A 27,864-nucleotide genomic window follows, 5' to 3' on the forward strand; every position below is an offset into this window, starting at 1 on the left:
TTTTAACCCCCCGGAAGCCAAGCCGAAGCCCAGAAAGCGTCGGCCGTGGCTCCGCGCCGCTCCGTTCTTGGCTGCTGGCGGAGTGTGGTGGGAAAGGGCGTTGCCTTGCAAAGCGCAACCACGAGTAAACCGGGAGTAAACCAGCAACCAGGAGTGAAAATCCCAGCGGGACAAGGCGGGGAAGAGGGAAGTGAAGCAGGCGCGGGGCGAGGAGGACGGGATCGGAAAAAGCCGGGGCAGAAGGCGCGGCGGGAGAGCATCGCGAAGCCGGGGTTCGCTGGAGGCTGGCCGGCCCCGGCACCTCCTGTCCCGCCGGAGCAGTCAGATGGCCCCCAAGCCCAGCTGGGCAGAGCGAGGCAGGGGCAACCGCGGCCAGCTGTCGGTGGGCAGAGAGAGGCGGCTGCTGTGCTGTCAGTCTCGGCTGGAAACGGCCGTTCAGTGTCCCGGCCCCTGCCTCTTGCCCCCGCCGCTCTTCGTGAGCCCTTGGCTCTCGGAGCCGCTGACTGCCTGGTTTGCATCCTGTGGCTCCTGGAACATATCCGGGCTACTCTCTTGCTTTTTGGACTGGAATTGGCAAGCGCTCTCTGCTAGGTACAGGTAGTCCTCACTTCACCATGTGTTTAGCGACCGTTCAAAGTTACAACGGTGCTGAACGAAGGGACTTACAACTGGTCCTCGCGCTTACATCCGTCCCAGCACCCCCATGGTCACATGATTGCGATCTAGGTGCTTGGCAACCAGCTCACACTTATGATGGTTGCAGTGTCCTGGGGGTCACGCGATTGCCATTTGTGACCTTCCCAGCCAGCTTCCAGCAAGCAAAATCAATGGGGAACCGTGTGATTCGCTTAACGACTGTGTGACTTGCTTAATGACTGCTGCAAAAAAAGGTCATAAAATCGGGTGTGACTGGCTTAACCGCCCCACTTAGCAACAAATTTTCCAGTCCCTATTGTCATTAAGCGAGGATTACCTGTATTTGAATTACGATCTTGTCTGCTGTTATCTGCATAAACTCTAGTAAATACCGCAACTCCTTAGTAACTCTGTCTGCGTGTGCGTGCCTGCAACCTTGCAAGAGAGCAAAAGGGGATTAAGCCTGAGCAAAAGGAGTGGTGCCATTATGGACAAGGGCAGCTCTCTTATTACGTTTAGTTGTGGGTTGATTTCTTTCCTAAAGGTAAGAGGATCTGTTTACACGTGTTGGGTTGTGGATAACTGAACCCAGGCATGACTAAATTAACCCAGTTCTGCACTCATGCAACATCGTAAGCAATGACACAGTCAATCCTGGCTAGATTTGCATAAAACACTGAGCCATCGGTTGCCAAGTGAATTTTAGTTGAGTGATGGATAAGCATGATAAATTGAACATGGTGTTGAGGCATGGAAAGATGAACTGCCCTGCAAAGAGGAAAAATGTATGGGTGACTGTCAAGATCAGTGTTTTTTCTCTGTTGTGGTCTGTGGGTCAGGTGTACAGCTTGGCTGCATAGACAGTTGCAGAGAAAGGGGGGAGGGAATTTAAACTCCTTGAATCACTTATGAAAGGGCACATAGGTTTGAAAAGAAAAAAAAAATAAAAGAAGCCAGAGCAGATAGATAGGAGGAAGGAGGGGGGTCTTCTAAGTTTGGCTGGAGATGCTGCTGGAGTGAGCAGTGATTGGACGTGGAGCAGAGGAGAGAGCAGCTTGGGGAGCAAGGAGCCGGACTCCATAGCCAGGGAGAACTGGGAAGAAGTCCGAAGGAGTCTGCAAAAAGAGCCAGCGGAAAGGAGAACACGGCCCCGAACAGTAGATGGTGAAGAAGTGGTTTATGTGCTGGTTAACTGGGCAAGAGTGGGTTAAGGAGAGAAGTGGTTAGCAGTCCTAAGTCTGTGCTGAAGATAAGCAAGTGTGGGAAGAGGCAGAAACTAGCCGCAAAGCATTTGTATTATAAAGCAGGATTCCTCAACCTTGGCAACTTTAAGACGGGTGGACTTCAACTCCCAGAATTCCCCAGCCAGCAAGGTTGAAGTTGAGTTGAAGTCCACCTGTCTTAAAGTTGCCAAGGTTGAGGAACCCTGCTGTAAAGTAAAGATCTAGAAATTGAAGTGATTTAGTTAAGTTTTGTTAGCATAAGTTAAATGTATTAGTGGCTTGGTTACTATCGATAGATATACATAAACACTTATTCACTAAAGGTTTTGTAAATGCACTTTGCACTAAGTTTGTACAGGTCGTCCTTGTTTAGTGACCACAATTGGGACTGGCAACTTGTTAAGCGAAGTAGTCGCTATGTGAAACCGCGACTTATGATCTTACTTCAGCTTTCCTTTGCTTTACAGACCTGTGAAGGTTGTAAATGCAAGGATTGGTCGCAAAGTTACTTTTTCATCATTGTCATAACTGCAAACGGTTGCTAAACAAGGCAGTTGCTAAACAAGGACTACTTATATAGCAATAAAGAGCACTGCATATACTTGTTAACCGTGTGTGTGTGTTTGGCTTGGTTCTGATCCATTCCCACCCTATGACATGTTGCCCTTAAAAATTACACCATGGCTCAACTACTAGATTACTGGAACATGCTGTACATGGGGTTATATACTAATCTAAGCAGCGCCCTGCAAGATCGGACCCCTGGCCCATCTAGTCCAGCAGTCTGTTCTCCCAGTGGCCCACCAACCGCACCAGGAAGCCCACTGGTCTCCCAGCTGATGGCCTTCAGAGGCAGACACACTTCCATCAAGGCTAACAGCCATGATCTTTTCTAATTTTAATTTAATTTCTGAACCAATTTACAAAAATAAATATGGATTGCACAGAATTAGAAGCACAGGTATCAGATGACATCTAGAAAAGGGCCAGTGTTCTGCATCTGAAATTATGACAGCGAAGTCCTGAAGTCCATATTACACACGTAATAACAAATGAGGCAACTGAATTATTTTCAATTAAAGGTTCCTGCTTTACAAAGGAATCATTCCCTATCCAATTCCCCAGCTGTACTGAGATTACATCTGCCTGAATTCCTAGTGGACTTTGATGATCCTAGCTAGGAATTTGAGGAAATGCAGCCCCAACCCCCTTGGAACTAGTGGAAGAAGGCAATCATAATTAAAAGGGGATTAAATTATGATCAAAATGCTTTCCACACTCCAGTGGTTTCTCCATAATAGTTATCGGATGAGAAATGAGATTTATTTTGCCTGTCCGTGTTTGAGATCCAAAGCAAAGGAACAGTAAGAACAAAAGGGATGTGGATCATAGCTGAGTTTCAGGAACCTTGTACAGTATATTACAATCTAGCTCCAAAACTTTAGGGTAAAAACAAGAGAAGTAATTTTAAAAACAAAGCAAGAAGACTTCTTCTAAATCTAACCCAAATCCGGAAGGCATGCGCACGGCCTCCAGAGGAGCTAGAATGATTTCCCTCTGAGGAAAAGTTACAGCGTTGGGAACTCTTTTTAGCTTAGACAAAAAAAAAGGCATACATGATATGGATAAAGTAGAGTCATCTAACCAAGTCAGATGCTCGAAAATCTGGGTAAGAAAAATGAAGCACTTCTTCACCCAGGGTGAAGTCATCTGTGAAATTCACTACCCATATACAATGGTGGCCACCAAACTGGACATGTTCAAAAGGTAAAAGACAAGTCCATGGAGGCTAAGACTATCATGGCCAGAATACATGATTAATTGTGAAAACACAGACATGGGAGGAACTTGGGAGATGTGCAAGGAAGCGTCTGTAGGAACCATTGCATTGTATATGGACTGAAGATGTGAGTTTGGCATCTAGTTGGCCACTCTGAGTTCACAATATAGGAACTAATTATTCTTTTTATGCACTCCTCTGGTTTCTCAGAAGGTGCCAGTTTGGGAAGAATTTCTTCTTTTTTCAAAGCACTCTCCACATTTCTGATACTCCCAGGCAAAAGTTCTTTGGACATACCAGGAAGTCGTTTTGATTTTTTTCCATGTGCCATGTATTTATATAGTTTCCTCCCAAAGAATTTTTTGCAGATGTATAAAATAAATGAACTCAGGGAGGCAGTGAAGGACAGGAAGGCCTGGCGCAATATGGTTCATGGGGTCACGAAGAGTCGGACACGACTTAACGACTGAACAACAAAAATAAATGAATAATCAGATTGAAAATTTTCCACACTCCAAATATTTATACAGCAGTTTCATTATGGTTTTTCCGATGTTGAGTAAGATTTGTTTTCTGAGTGAAGTTCTTCCCACATTCCAAACACTTATATGGTTTCTCCCCTGTGTGAATTCTTTCATGAGAATTGAGGGTTGATTTTTGACGGAAGCTCTTTCCACACTCGGTGCACTGATAGGGTTTCTCCCCCGTGTGAATTCTCTGGTGGGAAATAAGATGCATCTTTTGACTGAAGTTCTTTCCACATTCAAAACATGTATATGGTTTCTCCCCTGTGTGAATTCTTTGATGTTGAGTGAAATGCATCTCATGACTGAAGCTTTTTCCACATTCTGAACATTTATATGGTTTATTCCCTGAGTGGACTATTCGGTGATATCCAAGGGCTGTATTCCGACTGAAGCTCTTCCCACACTCCAAGCATTGATAAGGTTTATCCCCTGTGTGGATTCTTTGATGGTACCGGAGAACTGTACTCCAACTGAAACTCTTTCCACATTCGAAGCATTTATATGGTCTCTCCCCTGTGTGAATCCTTTGATGAGATTTGAGATTTCCTTTCTGGCTGAAGCTCTTCCCACATACCAAACATTTGTATGGTTTCTGCCCTGTGTGAATTCTCTGATGATTAGTGAGTTCTATTATTTGTTTGAAGCTCCTTTCACACTCCAGACATGTATATGGTTTCTCCCCAGTGTGAATTCTTTGATGAGAACTGAGAGCTGATTTCTGACGGAACATCTTCCCACAATCCAAGCATTTGTATGGTTTCTCTCCTGTGTGAATTCTCTGATGAGAAGTGAGATGCATCTTCTGACTGAAGTTCTTTCCACACTCTAAACATGTATATGGTTTCTCCCCAGTGTGAATTCTTTGATGGCGAGTGAAACGTTTCTTCTGACTAAAGCTCCTTCCGCATTCCAAGCAATTATATGTTTTCTCCCCCATGTGACTTCCTTGATGATAAGGTAGATGTTTCTTCTGACGGAAAGCCCTTTCCGTTTCCCTGCATTTATATGTCCCCCCTCCCTGGATTTTGCAATGAGTTTTAAAGTTTGAGATAGGATAGAAAAATTCTGTGGACGTGTCACAGACGTCATTCATGCTTCTTTTATGTGGTTTGTCCTGGTTTGGGCTATAGAAGTTGCTATCTTGAGGAACAGAGGATGCATGATTCTCTTGATTGGTTTCATTTATCTGTTTCTGCAGTTCGGTTCTATTAGAATTGTCTCCTTTCATTGACCTTTTCCATGATTCTCTCTTATTTTCTATTTTGCATCTGTTGTTTTCTGGAATTGACAAGAATTGAAGGTATGAATTATTAAAGTAGCCTGAAATTAATAATCAACCTCAGCAACCTCTTGGCTGATATGGGGAAGAGACTGTTTCTCGCCTATTAATGACCAAATTAGACAGTTGCCACAGAAACAACCATGACAGCTGTTCTTCTTTTATTGTTATATTGTGTTTTTAACTTTTCCTGTACATTGTCTTGAGTCGTTTAATGATTAGGTGGCCTTATAAATCATCATCATCACCTCTGAATTCCTTGTGGAACAACTTCCCTGGGCATTAGCTAATTGCTTCAGTGGAGGTCTTCCTCACTGTACCAGATTGCACCAAATTATCATTGGGTAGATACAGAGAAATAAGTCATGCCCAGTGTTTGTGAGGCTTTCCTCTATTCAGGAGAGGCCAACAGTTGGGTCTTGTAGGTATCCCTTAAAAACTAATTTCTTCACTTAGTTTTTATCTGAGTGTTGATTATGTCTACACTTGTTTTATTCTGGGAAAGGGGAAATTAGTTAAGGGCTTAAATGTTTTATGCATTTACTGTGAATTATTTGATTTATACCCTACCTATTATTCAAGAGCCCAAAGTGGCAGACATACTGCCTCCTATTTTCCCCAAAAGGAAAACAAAGGCTGGGGCCGAGAGAGAGAAAGCGGGCCAAAGTCACAAAGGGAGTTCCTGTGATTGAGGAGAATCTTCAGCCTAGATATCCCTGTTCCTAGACTGGTATATTCACCACTACATGATACTGGTTCCTGCGATATGATAAAGGGATTAGCCCCAAGTCTCTTAGGGAGCTTCCATGGCTGGGGGGGACGGGCTAGAACCTGCATCTCCCTGCTCCTAGCCCAGGACCCTCACCACTACCCCGCTCTTGGGTTGAGAGAGAGGTCTTGGTCCAGAGTACCTCAGGGAGCTTATGTGGCTGGGTGGGTGGGGGACTAGAATCTGGGTCTCCCCACTCCTAGTCCAGCACCTTCACCATCACCGCGCACTGGTTCTCACAGAATGCAGAGGAAAAGAGAGATGCACTGGGTGAAGGATCAGATACTATTCTCCTCATTCCTAGTCAGGCACCTTCACCACTAGACCACACTTGTTCTGGGGCTGAGGGGTGGGGGGCACTGATCCAAAGTCTCCCACGGGGCTTCCGTGGCTAAGCAAGAACTTGAATTTGGGTCTTTCTATTCCTAGTCCAGCACCTTCACCACTACCCCATCCTGGCTCTTGGGCTAAGGGGGAGGGACTGGCCTAAAGTCCCCAGGGAGTTTCCATGGCTGAGGAGGGACTAGAACATGGACCTCCCTGCTCCTAGTCCAACGCCTTATCCGCTACATTACACTGGCTGTATTTATTTACTTGTTTATATTTATGTGTTTATAGTTTTAATTCTTTACTCTTTTAAAATTCCAGAACACCTGTGGTATTGAAGCTGCAATATGCTGGAGGTACTCCCAGATCCACTAGGAGTGGACACTAGGGGCTTAGGTTGTTTTGGGTTTATTAATTTGCCAGATATAGCCCTATCTGGACCAGAACAGCTTGGCCACATTCACTGATGGCTCACATAAATTACTGCAGTGAGTTCTACTTGAGACTGGCTGTGAAGATAATTCAGAGTCTCCACCTCATTCGGAATGCCACCAGTCAGTCACCGAGCAATGTGCAAGATTATAATCGCATGCCTTTGTCTTGTTATTGGAACCGGCGGTTTGTTTTCAAGGGTTCTTTGAGATACAGTTGACTCATAGAATACAGTACTAAATAGCTTGTGGATTAAATCTCTGGTAGAATGTCTCTATTAGGTGTGGCAGTCTAGTCTCTGAGATCTTTGGAACAGATCCTGCTTCTGGTCCCAGCTATTCAAACAAGAGTCACCTTGATTGTAATAACTTTTCTTGGAATTTGTCTAAGTCAGGAGCTGCATCAGGCCACAATGAGCTCAGATGTGGAGCAAAGTCACTTGATCAGTGGTGGATCTAAAGTCATGCCTGTTTTTCATACATGCACCCTGGAGTATCAGCAAGTTCCAATTTTTAGTGACAAAGGCAGAACGCTTACCCTCAAGAAAAAATGTATTATAGAGTTGATGGCATAGACTAATAGCTCCTTTTTATTCTACAAACCTGTACATTTGAATTAGGGACCTCACTCATATCTGGGTATTCTCTTTGCAGGTCATGAAAGGAAGAGGTGCCCTTCTTTCTTCACAAAAGGTTTGTGAAGTCCATTCAGAACGGAGCTGGACAGTTTCTTTTCCCAATCCCAAGAAAGGATGGGAGGCTAATCTTAAACTTCAACCTTAGAAGCATCAATGCATCCCTGAGAACTTTACTTCTGTAGTTCTGGTGATACTTGCTATAGGCATTATCTTTGTTTTCATCTCAATCATAACTCACAGTGTTTCCTTCTGGCCTTGCAACCGAATATAAGGAATTGACCAAGCGCATGGCTGTAATTTCAGTTCTTGACAGCTCCTTCTGGGACTATTTTGCACATCAGACTACTGAATCCAATTACTTTGGGCAACACTGGAACAGTCTACTAGAGAAATAACCTAGAGTTCACATCGTTTATAGACTATAGTCCCTGACATCTTGGGACTCACACATTCCTTCTGGGTTCTACAGATGATATGACACCGTAGCACACATTCTTAGCAGAGCCAAGCCAGGGTCCAAGAATGGCTCTTGATCAGAAGATCAGCTCTGATAATTACTTCTGAGCAGTACAGAAGCATCAGCACCTTTACTACTCTGTTTTGGATCGCCTTTTCCTAGTCATGGTTTTGCCTAATTGCTGTCTGAAAAAGCAGTATTGTGATTTCATCATTTCAGTGAACAGTGCTTGCATGTATTGTCTGGTGCATTCTGGGCAGAAAATCCAATTATTAGTGCTTTTATTGTATATATAAAGATGCATTACCAACAACAGAAGAAAATGGAAGTTGTTATGCCCCTTTTATTTCTCTGTTAAATTTGTTACTCTTATGCTACTGTAGCTGTAAGAAGAAAAGTCTCTTTTAATTTCCCTTGTTTTACTAATGGGCATCTTGGGTTTTAGAAAAGGACAAGTCTATCTCTGTATTTTCCTCCTACCTGTCCTTCTACTCTTGAATTTCCCTCCTGCTTTTCCATTGCTATTCCAATGTATCCTCAGCGTTATTGGATATTTCTCAATCATGGGAAAAATTGAAGAGATTAAGTGTCTCAGATGAAGCTCAACTGAGATTGACCTTTCTCTGACCACAAGCATTCATTGTCTGAAAGTCTTCCTGTTTACACTCTTCAAGAGTTTTTGTTAAGGGCATATATCTCAATAAGTACTTGGAAGGATAGTATGTAGCACTCCTTTTAATCCCCTGACCACCAAAGCTAATCAGGATGTTCTCTCTATTATTGGTTCTTCAATTTCTCTCCTTTGTATTTGTCCCTGTTGACTTTAAGTCTTACCCAGGTAAAATAAATGCATAAAAACCTGTGCCAAAATGCTATAAGGAGGAGGGTATAAAAAGAAAGAAGCTTGTGCTAGGCTAACTCTTCTCCCAAATCTGGGGTTTCAAATAATTTTTTTATTTTTAACATCCTTTTATCCTCTGTTCTATTTTGATTTTTTATATTTTTAATGTATTTCCTGACTGTTTCTAGCTTTGCTGTACGCTGCCCAGAGTCGTCTGTGGTGAGATGGGCAGAGAAAGAAAGAAAGAAAGAAAGAAAGAAAGAAAGAAAGAAAGAAAGAAAGAAAGAAAGAAAGAAAGAAAGAAAGAAAGAAAGAAAGAAAGAAAGAAAGAAAGAAAGAAAGAAAGAAAGATGCCTTTCACTTGGCTGCTAATTTCTTTAACAGAGCCGTACCTAAATAGGCCACAATTAGATAATTCTCCTCCATGGTTTCCCTGTGCAATATTCTCTGAGCAGGATCCAGAAGTAGCCATTCCTCGTTAGTGAAATATACAGTAATTTCTTCAAAGCTGGTTAGATCCTGGATGGAAAAGTAAAAGACGTCATTATTATTAAGGTTGGTCACATAGTCAGACAGATGTTTAGACCGGATTTGGCATTTTTATCCACCTGTTGAGTCCTTCCCAAGGACCTGGGATAGGCAGATGTTGTTTGATGGCGTTAAAGGTGGTATTATTATTATTATTATTATTATTATTATTATTATTAAAATAAGCCACTCATTGCAGGATCTATTTATTTAATTCAACTTGTAAGTCACCTGTACACAATTCATTTGCAATGAATTCACCAGAAAATAGTGTTACACAAAAATCAGCTAATGATCCTGGTTGGGTCATGTTGGATTAAAAGGTTCACCTAAAAGTCAACTGAAATCGCATCACTGAGAGGGGGAAAATGGCTGATTCTAGAGTGATGAGAAGCCAACTCTTTACCTCTCCCGCACAAACAATGCTTGGCCATCGCAGAATCATGGCTGGGTGGGGAATTCTGGGAGTTGAAGTCCACACATCTTAAAGTTGTTGAGGTTGAGAAACACTGATCTAAAACATTCCAACATCACGCTGTAATTTCCACCGTGTCTGCCTTTTTCTGGATCTTGTCTTTACAATGTAGGGGGCCAAAAGTATATCAGCTCTAGTTCTGCTTTTGATCAGGGCTGCTCAACTTTGCTGGGAGCCCAGTATATTATTATTATTATTATTATTATTATTATTATTATTATTATTATTATTATTTGGATTTCTCCCCCGCCCATCTCCCCCACAATAGGGGACTCTGGGCGACTTACAGAAAACATTAAAACTATAAATATATCTAAAACACATAATACATCCAAAAGATCCAAGAAGATGGAAAATCATATATGCTGTATGCATGTTAATAAAGTTGTGTTGTACAGGTACTCGTCAGTTAACAACCATTCATTCAGCAATCGTTTGTAATGGCATGTGGGAATGACCTGGGGAGACTGGGCCAAGGGACCTTGCCTAGGGAACGGTCAGATAAGAGAGAGCATAGCCTGCAGCTGGATAGTGGGTGGGGCAAGAGGCTCAGGAAAGACCCTCCCTAATTTCTCAGGCTCTAAAGGAGATGGGGGGAGAATTGTAGTTTCAGACTTGCAAGATTCCGTTAATGTTGACTTATAATAAAGTAGAATTAGCTCATCTGGTCGTATTTCCTGTCTAGTTCCCCTGGTAAGGCTGACATTGTTTGAAGTTACAATGGCACTGAATGAGACTTATGGCCGTTGCTCGAAGTTGCAGTTGTCACATGATCGCAATTCAGGTGCTTGGCAACTGGCTCGCAATTATGACACCTACAGCATCCCGCAGTCACGTGATCACCATTTGCAACCTTCACAGCCAGCTTCCACAAGCAAAGTCAATGGGGAAGCTGGCAAGAGGTCATAAATGCCGATCGCATGACATTGCACCGGAACTGCTGCAACTGCTGTCGTAAGTCAGCATGGTCACATGACGTCACACTTTACAACCGCGTTGCTTAGCAGTTCCAATTACCGTTGTTAACCGAGGACTACCTGTATCTTCAAAGTGCTTTGGTTGCTTTGGGTGAGCCAAATTTTGGCCACAACTAAACACTCAAGGCAATGTACAAGAACTTAAAAACACATTGTAAAAAGCATCCGCGTGGAAAGCCATCACATCAGGGAAATGCTGCTCCAGACAGCAGGAATGGTGATTGAGAAGGCACACCTCCACGGTCCCATAAGGTGGCACTGTTTTTAGGGGTTCTGCATACCAGCTAGTGAAGTCAATTGACCAAACCTGAATTCCAGAAAATTAAATCTAAAAAAAAATCCAAGCAGAGTGTGGCAAACCCCGCCACCCCACCCACACGTTCATTATTCCTTGCCAGCAAAAAAAACAGGCTAGCAGTCTGCTCTTGGTCAGTAATTGGTAACTGCCAGCAGAAAAAAGCCAGCTAGACCATCTGGTCTGTTCTTTGTCAGCAAGCAAGGAACAAGAAGTGCTTCTGACGCATCTGAGCATGTGCCATAACGTCACAATACAAGCCCCGCCCCCAATGGAATCATGACCCAAGACATATAACGGAGGGGTTTACACAGTGATGTCACTGCTGCTGACACCCCTGGCGGTTTTGTTGATGAGACCCAGCCAGATCTCATAGGAGCCAATCCTGTAAATTTACCTTTCCCCAGTGACATTTACACTTCGGCCTGCAAAACAAGCAGAAACTAGCAACTGCTATAGATAGAGGATACTCCCAGGTTCAGAGGCAAAATGCAAGGCAGGCCTGTGGAAGGGGTTTGCTGGGCGTCCTCATTCATGGAGAGCGAAGACGCAAGGGGACCCGGGGGCGAACCGTTACTGCAAGAAATCTCTTCCTCCCTCTGGGCATTTAGGAAGATGCTGAAATATGCCATGAGCATTCAAGATCTGATGATATACAGGGCTATGGACTATTAGGATTAAAGTAGGACTAAAGAGTCAAGTTAGCCTTGGGTAAATATTATGGTTTGTGTGGTTATTGTTTGATGGGGATTATGTTGCCGCCACGGGCCTCTTAAGAGTCTTGAAGTAGGGATTGAAGTAGCAACGGTAATACGTGAAAAAGGGGAGGGAGAAGGGAAGGGGGAAGAGAAGTTGAGAAGAGAAGAACAGAGAAGTTGAGGGAGGATCACTGAAGAGAGCAGGACTGGAGATCACAGCAGAGCAGAGCTCTGCACTCATTGAAGCCCTGTGGGCTTCCCTAGCGCCATTTTGTTGCCTCCTCTGAAAGAAAAGATACTTGACGAATGGATTTCCATACGAACCCAGAGATCATGTTCTTATGTCCTCAGCTTTGACAGAAGTGAGGAGAAGAGAGAGGCTTGTTCAGGGCCAGAGAGATGAACAGGAAAGAGAGAGGCCCCTGCTTTCCTCAGCCCATCTTCCCAATGACCCTTCCTCTTACCTGATCAGGATCTACCACAGTGCTCTCCATTCCACCATGAGGAAAAAGCGATGTTGCTTGTATGTTTGTCTCCCCTGGAAAAGACAAAGGAGGTTGTATCTCAGTTGTAAACGCATCAAGATGTGAGCATCTTGGAACATGAGGGTTCTGATTTCGGAGCAAAACATGGGTAGGACTGCAGTACTGTTGAAGCCAGCTCCTGGACCTGAGAGTGTTGGGAAATGCCTTGTCCTTTTATTTGAATTTTAGATTAATTTTGACACCAGTATTCAAGACAAGAACGCTTTCTGATCTATAGAAAATAGGCTGGAATTGAAAAGACATTGATTCATTTTAATGCTGATTGGAAGCCCCTTTTGGACCTTTTGCGTGAAACACAAAAAAATGGAATTGTGATATATGGATTTGACAATTAGAAATAATAGTAGGCAAGAGAAAAAATGAAAGTTATGTTGTAAACTTAGAGTAAGAGCTTAAAGCAAATTTATATTTATATCTGTTGGGAAAGAAAGTTGGAAGTCATTTTCCTTTTGTATTTCTTTTTCTTTCTTTTCTGCACTTCTGCCTTTGTTTTCTTTTTCATTCTTTACGTTCTTCTCTTCTCCACTTCCTATCTTAATTATCCATTCTTGTTAGTTGTTATCCCTTTACCTTAAAAATTAATGAAGTTATTTGAAAAAAAAAAGAAAAAAAGGCTGGAATCAATCCTTCCTTCCCACCCTCCCAAAAAACTTTAGAAAGAGGAAATTATCTCATCTTTTTGTTCATCCTCCAGAGAGTGGCTACACTGAAATAATATCCTCCTCCATCAAACGGTCCTTACCTCATAAGGGGGCACCTCACCTGCCTCTCTCTGCTGCATGACGCCCCTCTGCCTGGGGACCGATGCCCCGGTCTCTGCTGCAAGGGAAGCAGGTCCCACGTCTTGAAACAGACTCGGCCTCTAAAACATGCGAAGAGGAGCAGGATTAGAAGAAGGAAGGAAGGAAGGAAGGAAGGAAGGAAGGAAGGAAGGAAGGAAGGAAGGAAGGAAGGAAGGAAGGAAGGAAGGAAGGAAGGAAGGAAGGAAGGAAGGAAGGAAGTTCATGCTTGGTCTAGGGGTGCAAGCAGCCTCTCTTGGCTGATTTCCAGAAATGTTAAGGAGTGAGAAGGCTCTCCTGACATTTCTGTCTCTTTTGATCTACCGGGATGATGGGCCCTCACCTCCTGCTCTTCTGCTTTCTTCTGCTCCAACTGGCCCAGGAGGAAGCCTTCAGCCAGGGCCACCGCCTGGGAGCTGCTCTCTGCTCCGCACTCCTGCACCCAGCTGGACATCTCCACTGGCAGGATGGCCAGCAGCTGCTCCAGGATCACCAGGTCCAGCATCTGGCTCTTGGTGTGTCGCTCCGGCTGCAGCCACTGGCGGGAAAGATGGTGGAGGCGGCTGCAAACCTCTCGGGGACCTTCTGCCTCCTGGTAGCGGAATTCTCTGAAATGCCGGCAAGGACCCTCTGAACCAACCAGGTCCTCCTTCAAGATCTGCTCTGCTCTTTCCCAGAATGGCCCTGTGCCTTCAGTGTTGATGGGATCAAGTCCTCTTTGTCCTTCAGGGTCAGGGGAGTTTTCTACTTCCATCTTTCATCTGTACTCCAAAGCAGCTTCCAGAATGGAAGTCCTTGGTCCTTTTTCTGCCAATTTCTGACAAGTATGTTGGGACCCAGCCAGAAAATTGCACAGATGTCTTTCTCCCTCTGCAGCAGTAAAAATACAACAGTAGTAATTTTTTTTTTTATTCAGGTAAATAGTACTGAATAACTTTAGTAGCAATTCATTGCTACTTGCCACAATAACCTGACAAATAGATTATAAAATTTATTTTATAGATATTTTCTTTATATAAGGAGTGGGGACCTGATGTCACCAAGGCCAAATGCAGGAAGTGAACCAAAATCAAATCAAAATAAGTCAAATCAAATCCAGCTTTACAGCAGTCATTGACCAGCCCAGCCCAGCCCAACCCCTTTTCTGCACTCCCTGGAACCACTTCTTTTCAAACATGTAGCATGTTTTCCTGCCATTTTTACCATGAGAAAAGAAACTCCAAGAAAAAAGATTAAAATATTATGTATATATTGCGTAGGTACGTATGTAAATTTTTAAACCACCCAATAGCCAAAGCTCTCTGGGCAGTTTATAATAAAATACACAAAATTAGTAAGGTTTGCATGGGTTGCTGCTAAACAGAATATTTTATCAAATGTTCCTAATGTTTTTTAGTATTTTACCAGTTGTAATAACATTTTTAATATTTTTAGTGATTTTTGTATAGTTTAATGCATTTTATTAACGTATGGCCATTTTTGTGCAGGTTTTACCTTATTTGTTACGACCTGTGGTCAAAATAATAAATAAATTGATTGTTGATTGATTGATTGATAATAAAACATGCAATAAATGCAATTCAAATGAAAACATATACAGTGGTACCTCGAGTTACGAATTTAATCCGTTCCGTGACTCTGGTTGCAACTCGAATTGGTCGCAACATGAGGCAAATTTTCCCATAAGGTTCAATGTAATTACCGTTAATCTGTTCTGGCGTGGAGGACAGGGAGGCGGCTATTGCTTGGAGGGAGAGTCAGGGGCGGAAAAATGGCCGCGGACCACGTGTCAGGGGCGGAAAAATGGCCGCGGGCCACGTGTCAGGGGCAGAAAATGGCCACGGGCCACGTGTCAGGGGCGGAAAAATGGCTGCGGACCACGTGTCATGGGAGGGAAAATGGCCGCGGATCCGGTTCGTAACTCGAGGTGGTTCGCAACACGAGGTAAATTTTTGGGGCCGGAGCTGGTCGTAACACGAAAAATTCGTAAGCAGAGCCGTTCGTAACTCGAGGTACCACTGTACAATAAAATGAACAAAAAAGCAAAATGAAAACACCATAAAAACTAGGCAGCAGCAAGGTGGCCATTCAAAACCAAAAAGAATATTACAGTAATTAAAATACAGTTAAAATATAAGTCAAATTAAACATTAAGAAGCCTGGGAAAATAGAAAGGTCTTCCCCTGGTGCCAAAATGATGCTAAGGTAGGAGCCAGCCTGGTCTCTCTGGGGAGGGCATTCCATAAATGGGGTGGCACCACAGAAAAAGGTCTCCCCCTTGTAGAGGCCCACCTCGCATCCTTCTGATGGGGTAACCTGGAGGAGGCCCACCAGAGAAGATCTCATGGTCCAGGTAGGTACCTACAGGAGAAGGTACTCCTTCAAGTAACCTGGTCCTAAGCCATTTAGGACTTCCAAGTCAAAATCAGCACTTGGAACTGGGTCCAGAAAGCACTTGGAATTGGGTAGATGGTGGAGTACTGGCATAATAGGTTTGTGCTGGCCAGTGCCAGGGAGCGTAGTGCCTCTATTCTGAACCAACTGAAGTCTTGAACCATTTTCAAAGGCCGCCTCATATATAACACATTGTAATAATCTAGTGTTTCTCAACCTAGGGAACTTTAAGAGGTGTAGACTTCAACTCCTAGAATTCTGGGAATTGAAGTCCATGCCTCTTAAAGTTCCCAAGGTTGGGAAACACTGCAATCATCCAACCGGGAAGTTATCGGAGGGGGATAACTGTGTCAAGACAGTGGGGTTCAACCAGATATCCAACCCTGTGATAAAATAACAGTTTATCTCTGGTGGCAACCTTTCCCTGCCTAACTGGGAGTGGGGGCTCCTGACCTGCTCCTCAACAGAGAACCACAGGAGTTTCTTGATCACAGGAGAAAAGCGCCCATTTTGGACCCATGCTGTTGGTGTGGGAAGCAGGGTCCAGTTAATGGGGCAATGATTTTAATCAAGGAAGCACCAGCATCTTTCAATGTTTTGAACCTTCTTATGATCTACCTGCTGCTCCTGACATGCAAATGGATTTCAGGCTCAACAAGATTGCATTGCCCAACTTGCTAATCTTGGCTAACAGAACCCTGGTTTATTAAAGCAAACCAACTGCCTACATACACTGCCTACATGCACACAGGGCACCAAACCCTCATTCATTCATTCATTCATTCATTCATTCATTCATTCATTCATTCATTCATTCATTCATAGAATTTATATGGCCACCTATCTCCTATAACAGTGTTTTTTCAAACTTGGCAACTTTAAGATGTGTAGACTTCAACTCCCAGAATTCTGCTGGCTGGGGAATTCTGGGAGTTGAAGTCCACAGATCTTAAAGTTGCCAAGTTCGAAGAACACTGTCCTAAAATGATTCTAGGAGGCTCACAACAATTGATAAAAACAGAAGTAAAAACAAAGCCACTCTTCCCACCAGGAGCCAGACCAAACAGCCTCCAGTTCAAAACCCATCCTAGCCCAATGCTTGGGTGAAGAGCCAGTTGATCACAGTCTTCTGGAAGACTAAAAGGGGGGGGGGGGCTCAAATCTCAGGTGGGAGGCTATTCCAAAGGGCTCCAGAAAAGGGATACTTCCAAGGTCACATCAGATGACAGCATTTAAGGGAAGGGACCTGGACTGTGCCCACCCTATCTGACCTAGTGGGATGGGCCAACACCATCATGGAGAGGCGGTCCCACAAATAACCTGGCCCTGTGCCATTCAGGGCTTTAAAGGGGATAACTAGCACCTTGAATTGCACCCAGAAAGCAATAGGAACCAGCAGTGGGGTACTTTAACTCGAATGAACCGCAGGGCACCCAAAACTCTGCATCCGGCTGCATTTCTGAGTCAGTTGCAGCTTTCGAATGGCCTTCGAGGGCCAGCCCCATGTACAGTGTGTTGCAGTAATCCAGCCAGGAAGTGATGAAGCCATGAACGATGGTGAGGAAGACCTCCCGGTCCAGGGACAGGTGCAATTGGTGCACAAGATGAATTTGTGTAAATCACCCCCTGGCCATGGCTGCCACCCGTTCTTCCAGCAGGAGCCAAGAGTCCAAGGAGACCCCCCAAAATGTGCACCAGATCCGTCCATGTTACCCCATCCAGAGTCAGAGATGTCAACCCTCCTGACCTTGCGGGGGGGAGGGGGGCAAAGACCCACAACCACTCCATCTTGCTAGGGTTGAGACCCAGAACACATTTCAGTTCAGCGTGTTTGGGAACCCAGCCGGGGCCAAAAAAGGAAAGGTCTGGATGTTGTGCAGAAATCCCAGGTGCACCAATGCTCGGCTCTGGGGTGCAACATTTAGCCTCCCACACGCATTCCTCCACCCCCTCCCCTGATTTCCCCACTCCGGTTTTTCCTCCATTCATTTGGGCCATAACTCTGCTCCCGTCTTCCTAAATGGCCAGGAGGATTGAGAGGGGCTTACCAGATCACTGGCTGGAATCTCTGGAGGAGGATTTAGGGAGGATGGCACCCACTATCCTTGGCAGCCAGGAGGGATGGTGAAAGGAACTTAGCTCGCCTCCCTTCCTCCTGTTTCCTTCCTCTCTAGGATATTCCTTCAGTTTCTTTAACTCTTAGAAGGCCAAGCACCAGAAAAACCCAAACCCCTCTGGATCTCTGCGATTAGCCAAGGCAATTGGTGGTTTCTGAGTTTCAGCAGTGATCTATTTTGTCCTCTTTGAACTTGGGGGGGGAAGAGATTTGCTGGATTGTGTCGGTTTTTGCCACGTATCAGAGGTTAGTCTTGCCAATGCAAACTGGTCACCCAGTAGAGTGACATTTTAGGGCAGTGTTTCTCAACCTCGGCTGGCTGAGTGTGGACTCCAACTCCCATGCTGGCTGGGGGATCCTGGGAGTTGGTCCACCCATCTTAAAGCGGCTGAGGTTGAAAAACGCCGGTTTAGGGCATCAGAACAATCCTGTGCAATTCTGCCTAAGTCGGTTTTAACCAAGTGCCTGTCTGATCTTATCTGGGCTTGGGAAATTAATAGTGTTGGACTTGACTAGGAACTGGAAGGGAGACCACCAGGAAATCTGTATGATAAATTGGGAAGTGGGAAAAAAATCACCCCAGAAGGAGCAATGGCAGCCTACTTCTCTGTGCTACCGAGCAAACCTGCGTGTCGAGAAGGAATTGAGCTGGACTCAAAACAGTGTGCATCAGCGAGGCTGTCAGAGGACTCTGCGTGTGCAGAAACGCCCAAGGTTTAGAGTTACAACAGCCTAGATTCCAGAAACCAAAAAAGGATTGAAGTGAAAAAAACAAGATGTCTACAATTCTTCCAGATTAAACCCAAAACTGACCTTTTTCCTAAATTTTCCTTTCCTTAAACAGCAAAACAATTAGGCCAAAAAGAGAGTTCTCTTCCTAACTCAACTGTTCTTGTGGAAATGTAGCATGAACAGTAAACAGACCATGATGATCCACTCACAGAGTTCAAACTAGAGTCTTACCCGTGGTTAATTGAAACAGTTGTGGAAATACCCTGATTGTTTGGCTTCACCCAGCACAGCCCCAAACTAGCCATCTGGAGGGTGTTGCATGACATCCTTGGCTAAAATGAGGCTGATTGATTTATGGGCCACTGCCTCTGTAGCTTTTAGGGCAGGGAGATCAGCTGAAATCTAACACTGGGTTTCTGGGTGCTTTGTAAGAGAGCATCTTTCTGACTCCCAATTGCTCACCCCAGAGACAAAAAAGTAATTCCACTTTTATAATATTTAGGTGCCAAGTCTATAGCCCTCTAGTATGCTTTGAAACTGTTTCCACACAATATTAGGGTTTAGATCCCCATTTCTTTTAACAAAAACTCCATTTTTCTAAAAAAATATTATACATGCACAATTAACAAAACAATCTTTAAACTTAAAAAACAACTTTGGTTTAGATACCCCATCGTGCCTTTGGCTTCTTAATTCTGGGGTCAAGAAAAAAATGAAATAATACAGTCTCACATTAGGATTGCAAAATCCTAGATTACACAATGCCTTTGATGAAATCCTAGGTTGCATGATGAATCCTCTTAAGAAGGATAATCCTTATGGCTTAGAAGTTCAAGGTAGTTTTCGTAGTCCCAGAAACTTTCCGAGTGACTGGATTTTTTTCTAGTTCTTCCAAGTGGTTACGCTCAGATGATGTGCATTTGGTTATTCTGCCCCATTTGATCGCTCATGGACTTACTCCCTCCCCCAGTTTCTGCACTGATTGCCATTTTAGTTCTGCTCATCAACTTGCAGACCAACTAATTAGAACCTGCTATGCAGACACATTCATTAGTCTGCATCTGACTTTGCAATGAAGAGGTCATTGTCTTCTGAGTCTAAGGCTATAATCCCCTATCTCAGTCCTCCCCAAGGAGGCCAGATCTGTTGAACTGTCCTATTTCTCATTTTCAAAGCCCTATTTCCTTATTTAAGATATATAGAAAGATTTACATTGTTTGGGAGGTGTAAAGTATATAGAAAGTAAGTACAGAGTAAGGTATAGAGCAGTGTTTCTCAACCTTGGCAACTTGAAGATGTCTGGACTTCAACTCCCAGAATTCCCCAGCCAGCAGTGCTGGCTAGGGAATTCTGGGAGTTGAAGTCCACTCATCTTAAAGAGTAAAGTAAGGTATAGAAAGTTTTACATTTTGTGGGGGAGGAGAATTCTATAGAAAATAAAGCAGTGGGAAATTTCCCACCCCAGATGTCTTAAGGGCACTAAACAGGGGAAGGCTGAGCCACATATTTCCCTAGAAATGAGCTCAGCTCAATTTCTGACTAGATATAGACAGGACTATATTGTAAACCAAAGTAAACTATGTCCTCTATCTTCCGATTCAAAATAGATGAAAAATATAACAGATCCTAGATCAGACTCGAAAGTCACCTATGTTTCCCATTGTAACATGAATTCATTAAATTATCTCATAATAAAAATATTGTATTTCAGATAGGCAGCTCAGGGTTTCCATGCTGTAACAACAATAGGACAGGCACACCACTAGGATTTCCAAAATTATCAGAGTTGTTTTGTCTGATCTGGAAGCCAATCCTGAGATATCAAGCAAAATATCAGATTCCTATGAAGCAGTGTTTCTCAACCTTGGCAACTTTAAGTCCACACAGCTTAAACTTGCCAAGGTTGAGAGACACTGCTATAAAGTACAAAACACCACAATAAACAGAACTAATAAGAGGAAGATTCTAATCAAATTACCTGGTTGGGATTACTTTAACTTAAACCACAGATAGTCTGCTCCATCTTGCTGAATGCATTGAGACCATATTCTTAGTCTCATAAGTCAGTGAATGAATGGTTTTACCTACTCACTCAACCTCTTTACTCCTCTTTTAACAGAGCAAATAAACCAGGAAACCTTTAATGAGCCATTATTTTCCATTCTTTCTAAATGCTCAAGTGGTTTGAAGCTGGTTTGGTCCAACATGGAGAACCATAGCTTCCAGGTTCAGATGGAGCAGGAAACCATGATGAATTTGATTGATCTGAAGAGAGGCACAAGGGGGCTATAAACACAGGGCAAGGATCTGGCCATAATTCAGCTGGCTAAACCAGTTTGACATTGCTGTTTGATGAAAAAGGCACTGAAAATTGAGAAGAATCTGGTTAACAATGATCTCTTCTTTCATCTGAGGTTTAAGGAGAAAAGTGAAAAGCAATCTGCATCAATTCTCAAACTGAGACAAGAGAAACAACATGGGATGATTATTTGATCTCAGAGAGAAATAAACTTCATGGTGAATTTTGAACATCAACAGGTGCCACAAAATTAGTTAAGAAAGATTCTATTCCAGGTTACAGAGAAAACATAAGAGTGGCTATTCCAATCAAAGTTCTCCTGGACTATTTGGGAAAACAATGACCTCCGTGGATCTTAAAGGTAAAGAGAAGTGGAGAAGAGCCGAAGGTATTTGGAAGCAAATGAACTCTGGTGAATTCTGATCCATAATACCCACATAATCAAAAGTTAAAGGAAGCACCTTTACAAAAGAGTATGTCAATGCCAGGTTAAAATACAGGTAGACCTCAGTTTACAATGGCAATTGGGACCAGAATCGCCATTGCTAAGCAACTTGGTCATAGAGTGCATTATCACATGACCACACCACATAGCAACAATTCTAGCACTCCCAATTCCCATCATTAAACGAGGATGTCACATGGTCGCCATTTGCAACCTCCTGCTGGCCTCCCCATTGACTTTGCTTGTTGGAAGTTGGCAAAGGAGGTTGCAAATGGTGACTACATAACCACAGGAGACTGTGATGTCAAAATCACAAGCAAGGCGCCGAGAGCCCGGATCACAATCATGTGACTGCGGGGTCACTGCAATGGCCAGAACTCCGAGGACCGGTCACAAGTACCACTTGTTCAGCATTGTCACAAGTTTGAACGGTTACTGAATGAGTGGTTGTTAATCAATGACCATCTGTATTGACTTTGGTTTTCTCACACCATTTCAAACTCCCTCTCATTTTTAGAGGAGCTTCTCAGGACCAGGGTATCCATAAATCCTCCCTTCTGCTCCATTTTATCTGATCTATTATAAATGTGAGAATAAACGTTGTCCTTTCTATGTATTTTCTCCTCAATGGCTTCTGCACAAGGAAGACTGATGGGTGATAAAGAAAGCATGTATAAGGGGCTTGGACAGACACCTCCCTAAGTCACATGGGTACAAGAAGGGGAGGAGGTACAGCACAATCAGATTTGCAAGATTCTGGTCCTATAGCCACTCTCAATAAAAATAGTCTTAGTCTTCCTGTAGAGTTGATTCTCGGTCTGTTCTATCTGGTGGGGCTGACACCCACTTTCTGAGCACTGGTGCGATTGTTCTCTCATGAGTATTTCCATCTGCTCCCTGATGTGGATTTGTTGATGCTGGATGGGGCAAAAGCTCACGCCAAAACTCTTTCCACCAGCTGTACATTCATATGGCCTTTCTCGGTGTGGGTTTGCTGGTGCCTAAAGAGGCAAGAGCGTAGATGAAAACATTTCCCACAAGTCCCACATCTATAGGGCTTCTCTCCTGTGTGAATTCTTTCATGTACAAGAAGGCTCCCCTTCTGGCTGAAAGTTTTGCCACAGTCTGAGCATCTATAGGGTTTCTCTCCCACGTGGGTCCTGTGATGCCGGAGGAGGTCATGTTGGATAATGAAGGATTTCCCACAGAGGGAACATTCATACGGCTTCTCTCCCGAGTGGAACTGAATATGGGTTATGAAGTTTCCGATCCAGCGAAAGCTTTTCCCGCACTCTGAGCACTGGTACGGCTTTTCTCGTGTGTGCAGTCGCTGATGTTCAAGGAGTTTAGAGTTCACGCTGAAGGATCTCCCGCAGTCCAAACACTTACAGGGCTTCTCTTGCGTGTGAGTCTTCTCATGAGCAACAAGGTTTCCTTTTAAAGAGAAACTTTTCCCACACATCAGACATCTGTATGGTTTCTCACCTGTGTGGCTTCTGATGTGGGTTACCAAGTTGCATTTCTTGCTGAAACTTCTGCCACACTCAGAGCATTTATACTGAGTCTCTCCTGTGTGGGTTTTATAATGTCTTATAAAGTCAGCGTTCATACTGAAGGCTCTCCCACACACCAAACATTTATACGGTTTCTCTCCTGTGTGGTTCCGCTGATGCCTAACAAGATCCGCATTTTTACAGAAGGACTTCCCACACTCTAAGCACTTATACGGCTTCTCATCCGTGTGGATTCTCCCATGGATAACAAGGTTTCCTTTCTGGGAGAAGCTTTTGCCACAGACTCCGCACGTAAATGGTTTTTCCCCCGTGTGCCTTCTCTGATGCGCCACCAAGTGGCTTTTTGTACCGCAGCTCTTCCCACAGTTTGGACATTCGTAGGTCTTGTCTCCCATGTGAGTTCTGGAATGCCGAACAAAATCAGCCTTCATGCGGAAGGATTTCCCGCAATCGAAACATTCATACGGCTTCTCCCCCGTGTGGCTTCGGTAGTGTCGGATGAGGTCAGCATTCTTGCAGAAGGACTTCCCGCACTCCATGCATTTGTATGGTTTCTCTTCCACATGGATCCTTTCGGGAACTGCAAGGTGGCCTTTCTGAGAGAAGCTTTTTTCGCACACCGAGCATTGGAATGGCCTCTCCCCTGAGTGGATTCTCTGATGACTGAGAAGGTGAGCAGGCATACCGAAACACCTGCCACAGTCTGAACATGCATGCGCTTTTCCTTCCGTGCGGGTTTCCTGATAGGTAGTCCTGCAGGAGTCATCCTCCCATTCAACTAATGATACTTGTTCTTCTTCCTTCTCGGTCTCCTTGGCATCTCTTTCTTCTAAGTTTCTGATGCTTTCTCCATACAAAAGGAGCTCCTCTGCTTGTATTCCAGGGAGCTTCTCTTCTTTCCTCTCAATGGTGTCTGCCTTCACAGGAAGCTGGCGATCTCTCCCTTCAACCGATGTCCCAACTTCCTCCCTTTGCGCAGAGATCTTCTCCTCACTATTGCCTTTCTCTCTTCTGCTTACAGAACCTTTCCCTGAAGGAGAAAAGAAGCGTTTCTAAGTGCACAGTGCCCTAATTTTGGGACCCATAACTTCAGAAAAGAGGTCACAACTAAGGATCATATTGCACAAGGCCAAGTGATACATTCAGCGTGTGCAACAAGGGGGCTTGGGCGATTAGTTTCCCAAGGCCTCTGGCATGAAACTCAGAGGTGGGCTGGGCCATTTGCTAAAGGCAGATCCCCTGCTGCCCAGGCTCCTTGTCCATCTGTTTTGTAAAAAAGATTATCTGAATTTGAAAGAAATAGCATAAAACAGGAAGCTAGCATGTGCAAAGTAAAACAACAACTTCAAGCATCGTCTTTACTTGCAGCAATGTCCTAGGATGCACAAGCGCCCTCTGTTAGGTACAGAGCACTCTACATCACCTGGTTTTTTTTTTTAAATGGGTGTTTTGTGTCTGGCCATGCCCACTACGGCAGCCATTTGGTCAACAGTCAGGTTTCATCAGTGTCCACTATATGCTCTTAACATTCCAGATGTGCCCCAAATCCAAAAGGCTGCAGACTTCTGATCATAGAATTATAGATTGCAGGGAGAAACATCAACAACCTCAGATATGCAGACGATACCACCCTAATGGCAGAAAGCAAAGAACTAAAGAGCCTCTTGATGAGGGTGAAAGAGGAGAGTGCAAAAGCTGGCTTGAAACTCAACATTAAAAAAACTAAGATCATGGCATCTGGACCCATCAATTCCTGACAAATAGAAGGGGTAGAAATGGAAGCAGTAACAGACTTCATTTATTTGGGCTCCAAGATCACCGCAGATGGAGACTGCAGCCATGAAATTAAAAGACGCTTGCTCCTTGGGAGGAAAGCTATGGCAAACCTAGATAGCATATTAAAAAGCAGAGACGTCACTTTGCCAAAAAGATCCACATAATCAAAGCTGAGGTTTTTCCAGTAGCAATGTATGGCTGTGAGAGCTGGACCATAAAGAAGGCCGAGCGCCGAAGAATTGATGCCTTTGAACTGTGGTGCTAGAGAAGACTCTTCCCTCGGACTGCCAGAAGGTCAAACCAGTCAATCCTAAAGGAAATTAACCCTGACTACTCATTGGAAGGATTGATACTGAAGCTCAAGCTCAGATACTTTGGCCACCTAATGCGAAGAGAGGACTCTTTGGAGAAGACCCTGATGCTGGGAAAGATGGAAGGCCAAAGGAGAAGGGGACGGCAGAGGATGAGATAGTTAGATAGCATCACTGAAGCAATGAGCATGAAACTGAGCAAACTCAGGGAGGCAGTGAAGGACAGGAAGGCCTGGCACGATATGGTTCATGGGGTCAAGAAGAGTCAGACACAACTTAACGACTGAACAACAACAACAAAGAGGTCATCAAGTCCAACCCCACACATGGCAAAATTCACTACACCATCTCTGATAGATGACTATCCAACCTCTGTTTGAAAACCTCCAGCAAAGGGAAAAAGCAAAGAAATTCTGGGTGCAAATTCCTACGATGATGCAAAAGAGTATCTGGAAGCTACAGTTGGTCCAGAATGTGGCCGCGCAGGCTAATTTTGGAGCCCCGAGAAGGGCCCATGTAACACCATTGCTCCGAGAGCTGCGTTGGGTACCAGTTTGCTTCCGGGTCCAATTCAAGGTGTTGGTTATTACCTTTAAAGCCCTACATGGCATGGGACCAGGTTACCTAAGGGACCGCCTCTCCCCTATGACTTCAACCCGTCCCACCCGTTTACACAGAGAGGGCATGCTTCGGCCCCCCTCAGTAAGAGAACTCCATCTAGCAGGGTCCAGAAGGCGGGCCTTCTCTGCGGTAGCCCCCGCTCTTTGGAACATTCTGCCCCCGGAGGTGCGATTGGCCCCCTCCCTCCTGGCCTTCCGAAGGACCTTGAAGACCTGGCTCTGTCACTTGGCCTGGGGCGGGGAGGGAATATCTCAAGCAGGGAGATGGCTAGCCCCATAGTGGCCAGCTGTCCCCGGCCCGATGTTCCATCTTCTTGGATTGTTCTTTTTTAGTATTGTTTTAATTTTATATATATTATACATTTTATATATATTTATAGTTTTAATGTCTTTGTAAGCCACCCAGAGTCCCCTATTGTGGGGGAGACGGGCGGTGGAGAAATCCAATAAATAAATAAAAATAAATAAATACTGCGGATTAACATTATGATGAAATCAGAATTATTTTTATTGGGCTTTATAGACGCTGAACTAGAAGGGAAGCTAATTTTGTATATGGTAACTGCAGCAAGATTATTGTATGCACAAAGATGGAAGAATTATGAAATACCCACAGTAGAGGATTGGATTATAAAATTGACGGAGTTTGCGCAAATGGCAAAGCTGACTGGTTTGGACAGGGAAAAAGTAACTAAGACTTTTTTTAAAAGACTGGAAGCCTTCTATGGACTTTTTGCTGAAAGAAGAAAAGACTGAACAGAACAAAGCCCACACCCCCACCAACACTGGCAGGGTGTGCCACAGTATATAAACAGAGAGCAAAGCCCATCCCATTCTAGCACTGAAGAGGTTACCTAGCCGGGTAATGAAACGTTTGCAAGAAAAGAACCAAGCTCAGAGAACCCCACGGACTCCGAAGACTGAATTGATGATTTATGGATTTGTGGATTAGAAAGGATTAAAGAGGGAAGGGAAAGAGTAAGATGGCAATTACTTGATAGAAGGGCGGAAGTCAAAATTTTATGTTTTCTTTTTTCACCTTTCTTTTTTCTTATTTTTCTTTTCATTCTTTATACTTTTATTATATTGTAAAATTCTAATAAAAATATTTTAAAAGAAGAAAAAAGAAACCTCCAGTGAAGGGGAAGAAACATTCCATGTGGTGATCTATTCCACTGATGGACAGCTCTTACTGTCAAGAAGTCCTTCCTCAAGTCTAATCTGTATCGACATCCTTCATCCCATTAGTTCTAATCTTACCCTCGGGAGCAAGTGAGAATAAGTCCAAACCCTCTACAATGTGACAGCCCTTCAAACATTTGAAAACAGCTATCAGGTCCACTCTCAATCTTCTCTTCTACAAGCTAGGAGATTGAAAGAGTCAAGTCTGGAGAAGAAGCAATGAAGAGGCTTCATCACCTGCAAATAAGTACAGAAGGGTCATATGGACGTTGGAGCAAATTTTGGTCTCTCCTGCTGTTAAGGGTCTTTGTAATTCCTCTCTGGACAAGGAGGGGACTTGGGATTGCCCACAAGTGCTCCAGACAGTTGCTCCTTGAGAGGAGACTGCAAGACAGTGGTCTCTGGAGGGTTTAGAACTCTGGACAATGAGGGAACACCATCTTAGCCCAAATCACAGCTTTATGGACACAGGGTTCGCATACTTCCTTTTCTAATCACTTTTGGAAATTGCTTGTTAACTGCTTTTCAGCTATTAGGAAACACTTCCTAATGGTAGGACTAGTTTGGTAGTACAACCCGTCTGGCTCCCTATGCTGGATATATTTAAACAGAGACCGAGCAGTTCTCCATGGCAGATACTTTAATTTGGATCCTTGGCCTGAACAGGGGATTGGATTCAAGGATTGCACGGCCCCCTTGCTAATTTTGTCCTTCTATAACATTCTGCTGTTTTTCTTTCTTACCTGAGCAGAGTGCAGTTTGATGAACAAGCATACCATTCTGGGTGTATTCAATACAAGTCATTGACAAATGATTGCTTTGATTAATTTGAAGAGTTTCTCTGCTCTCAGACCGCAAAGAAATGTTTCCCTTTGCATTTCCAGAAAACATCACAAGTTTTGTCCAGGATGCACTTTTCTTCTCAGGATTCTTCAGTCTGGTCTCAGATCATTCTCACTTGCTCCAATTGAGATGAAATGCAGAAAGTGATTCTCTGTAGCATGAAAGAGAAAAGCAAAGCAAGAAGAATTGGAAAAATGATAGTGGAGTACAGCTGGTAACGGGGGGGGGCACGAGGGCAGAGGAATTATTGCTCCCCCCCCAATTCTCTTTTTATTTTTGTTTTGCAGTGGAAACACTGGAAATTTGGAAGAAAATTGCAGAAAAAAAACTTACAGTATTGTTGTTTTGGGGGTAAACAATGTTCTTTTTTAAGAACATAGAGCCAGTTTGGTGTAGTGGGTAGGGCATCAGCTAGAAACTGGGAGAT

The 27,864-nt window shown here is 43.9% G+C and overlaps 2 protein-coding genes and 1 long non-coding RNA gene across 6 annotated transcripts; 1 reads left to right on the forward strand and 2 right to left on the reverse strand.

The window, feature by feature from the left end:
• The first annotated feature begins 15 nt into the window (after positions 1–15).
• LOC148213905 (uncharacterized) lies at positions 16–10,309 on the forward strand. Of its 2 annotated transcripts, XR_015793653.1 has the most exons (4): positions 20–1,180; positions 5,019–5,123; positions 6,863–7,095; positions 7,627–10,309. It is a non-coding gene; the product is annotated as an uncharacterized LOC148213905 (long non-coding RNA). The 2 variants fall into 2 exon arrangements; XR_015793652.1 differs by having other exon boundaries at positions 16–1,180; positions 5,019–7,095.
• Positions 4,160–27,472, reverse strand: LOC103053805 (uncharacterized). 3 transcript variants are annotated; one of them, XM_088129536.1, is made up of 6 exons: positions 27,338–27,472; positions 13,549–14,075; positions 13,189–13,288; positions 12,346–12,419; positions 9,301–9,427; positions 4,160–5,444 (listed from the first exon to the last, which is right to left on the reverse strand). In XM_088129536.1, the coding sequence occupies exons 2-6, from the start codon at positions 13,957–13,959 to the stop codon at positions 4,162–4,164; spliced, it is 1,995 nt and encodes a 664-aa protein (XP_087985662.1). In that variant the 5' UTR covers positions 13,960–14,075; positions 27,338–27,472; the 3' UTR covers positions 4,160–4,161. The 3 variants fall into 3 exon arrangements, with proteins under 3 accessions (XP_087985662.1, XP_087985664.1, XP_087985663.1); XM_088129538.1 differs by lacking the exon at positions 27,338–27,472 and adding an exon at positions 20,426–21,927; XM_088129537.1 differs by lacking the exon at positions 27,338–27,472 and adding an exon at positions 17,648–19,720.
• On the reverse strand, positions 21,989–27,485 carry LOC103053562 (uncharacterized). The gene is made up of 2 exons (XM_025174818.2): positions 27,338–27,485; positions 21,989–23,735 (listed from the first exon to the last, which is right to left on the reverse strand). The coding sequence occupies exons 1-2, from the start codon at positions 27,483–27,485 to the stop codon at positions 22,126–22,128; spliced, it is 1,758 nt and encodes a 585-aa protein (XP_025030586.1). The 3' UTR covers positions 21,989–22,125.
• Positions 27,486–27,864: the final 379 nt, after the last annotated feature.

Source organism: Python bivittatus, unplaced genomic scaffold, assembly GCF_059951505.1.
Source record: "Python bivittatus isolate LINGU-HERP-01145 unplaced genomic scaffold, Pbiv_v1 ctg000810_np1212, whole genome shotgun sequence".
Classification (NCBI taxonomy): Eukaryota; Metazoa; Chordata; class Lepidosauria; order Squamata; family Pythonidae; genus Python; species Python bivittatus.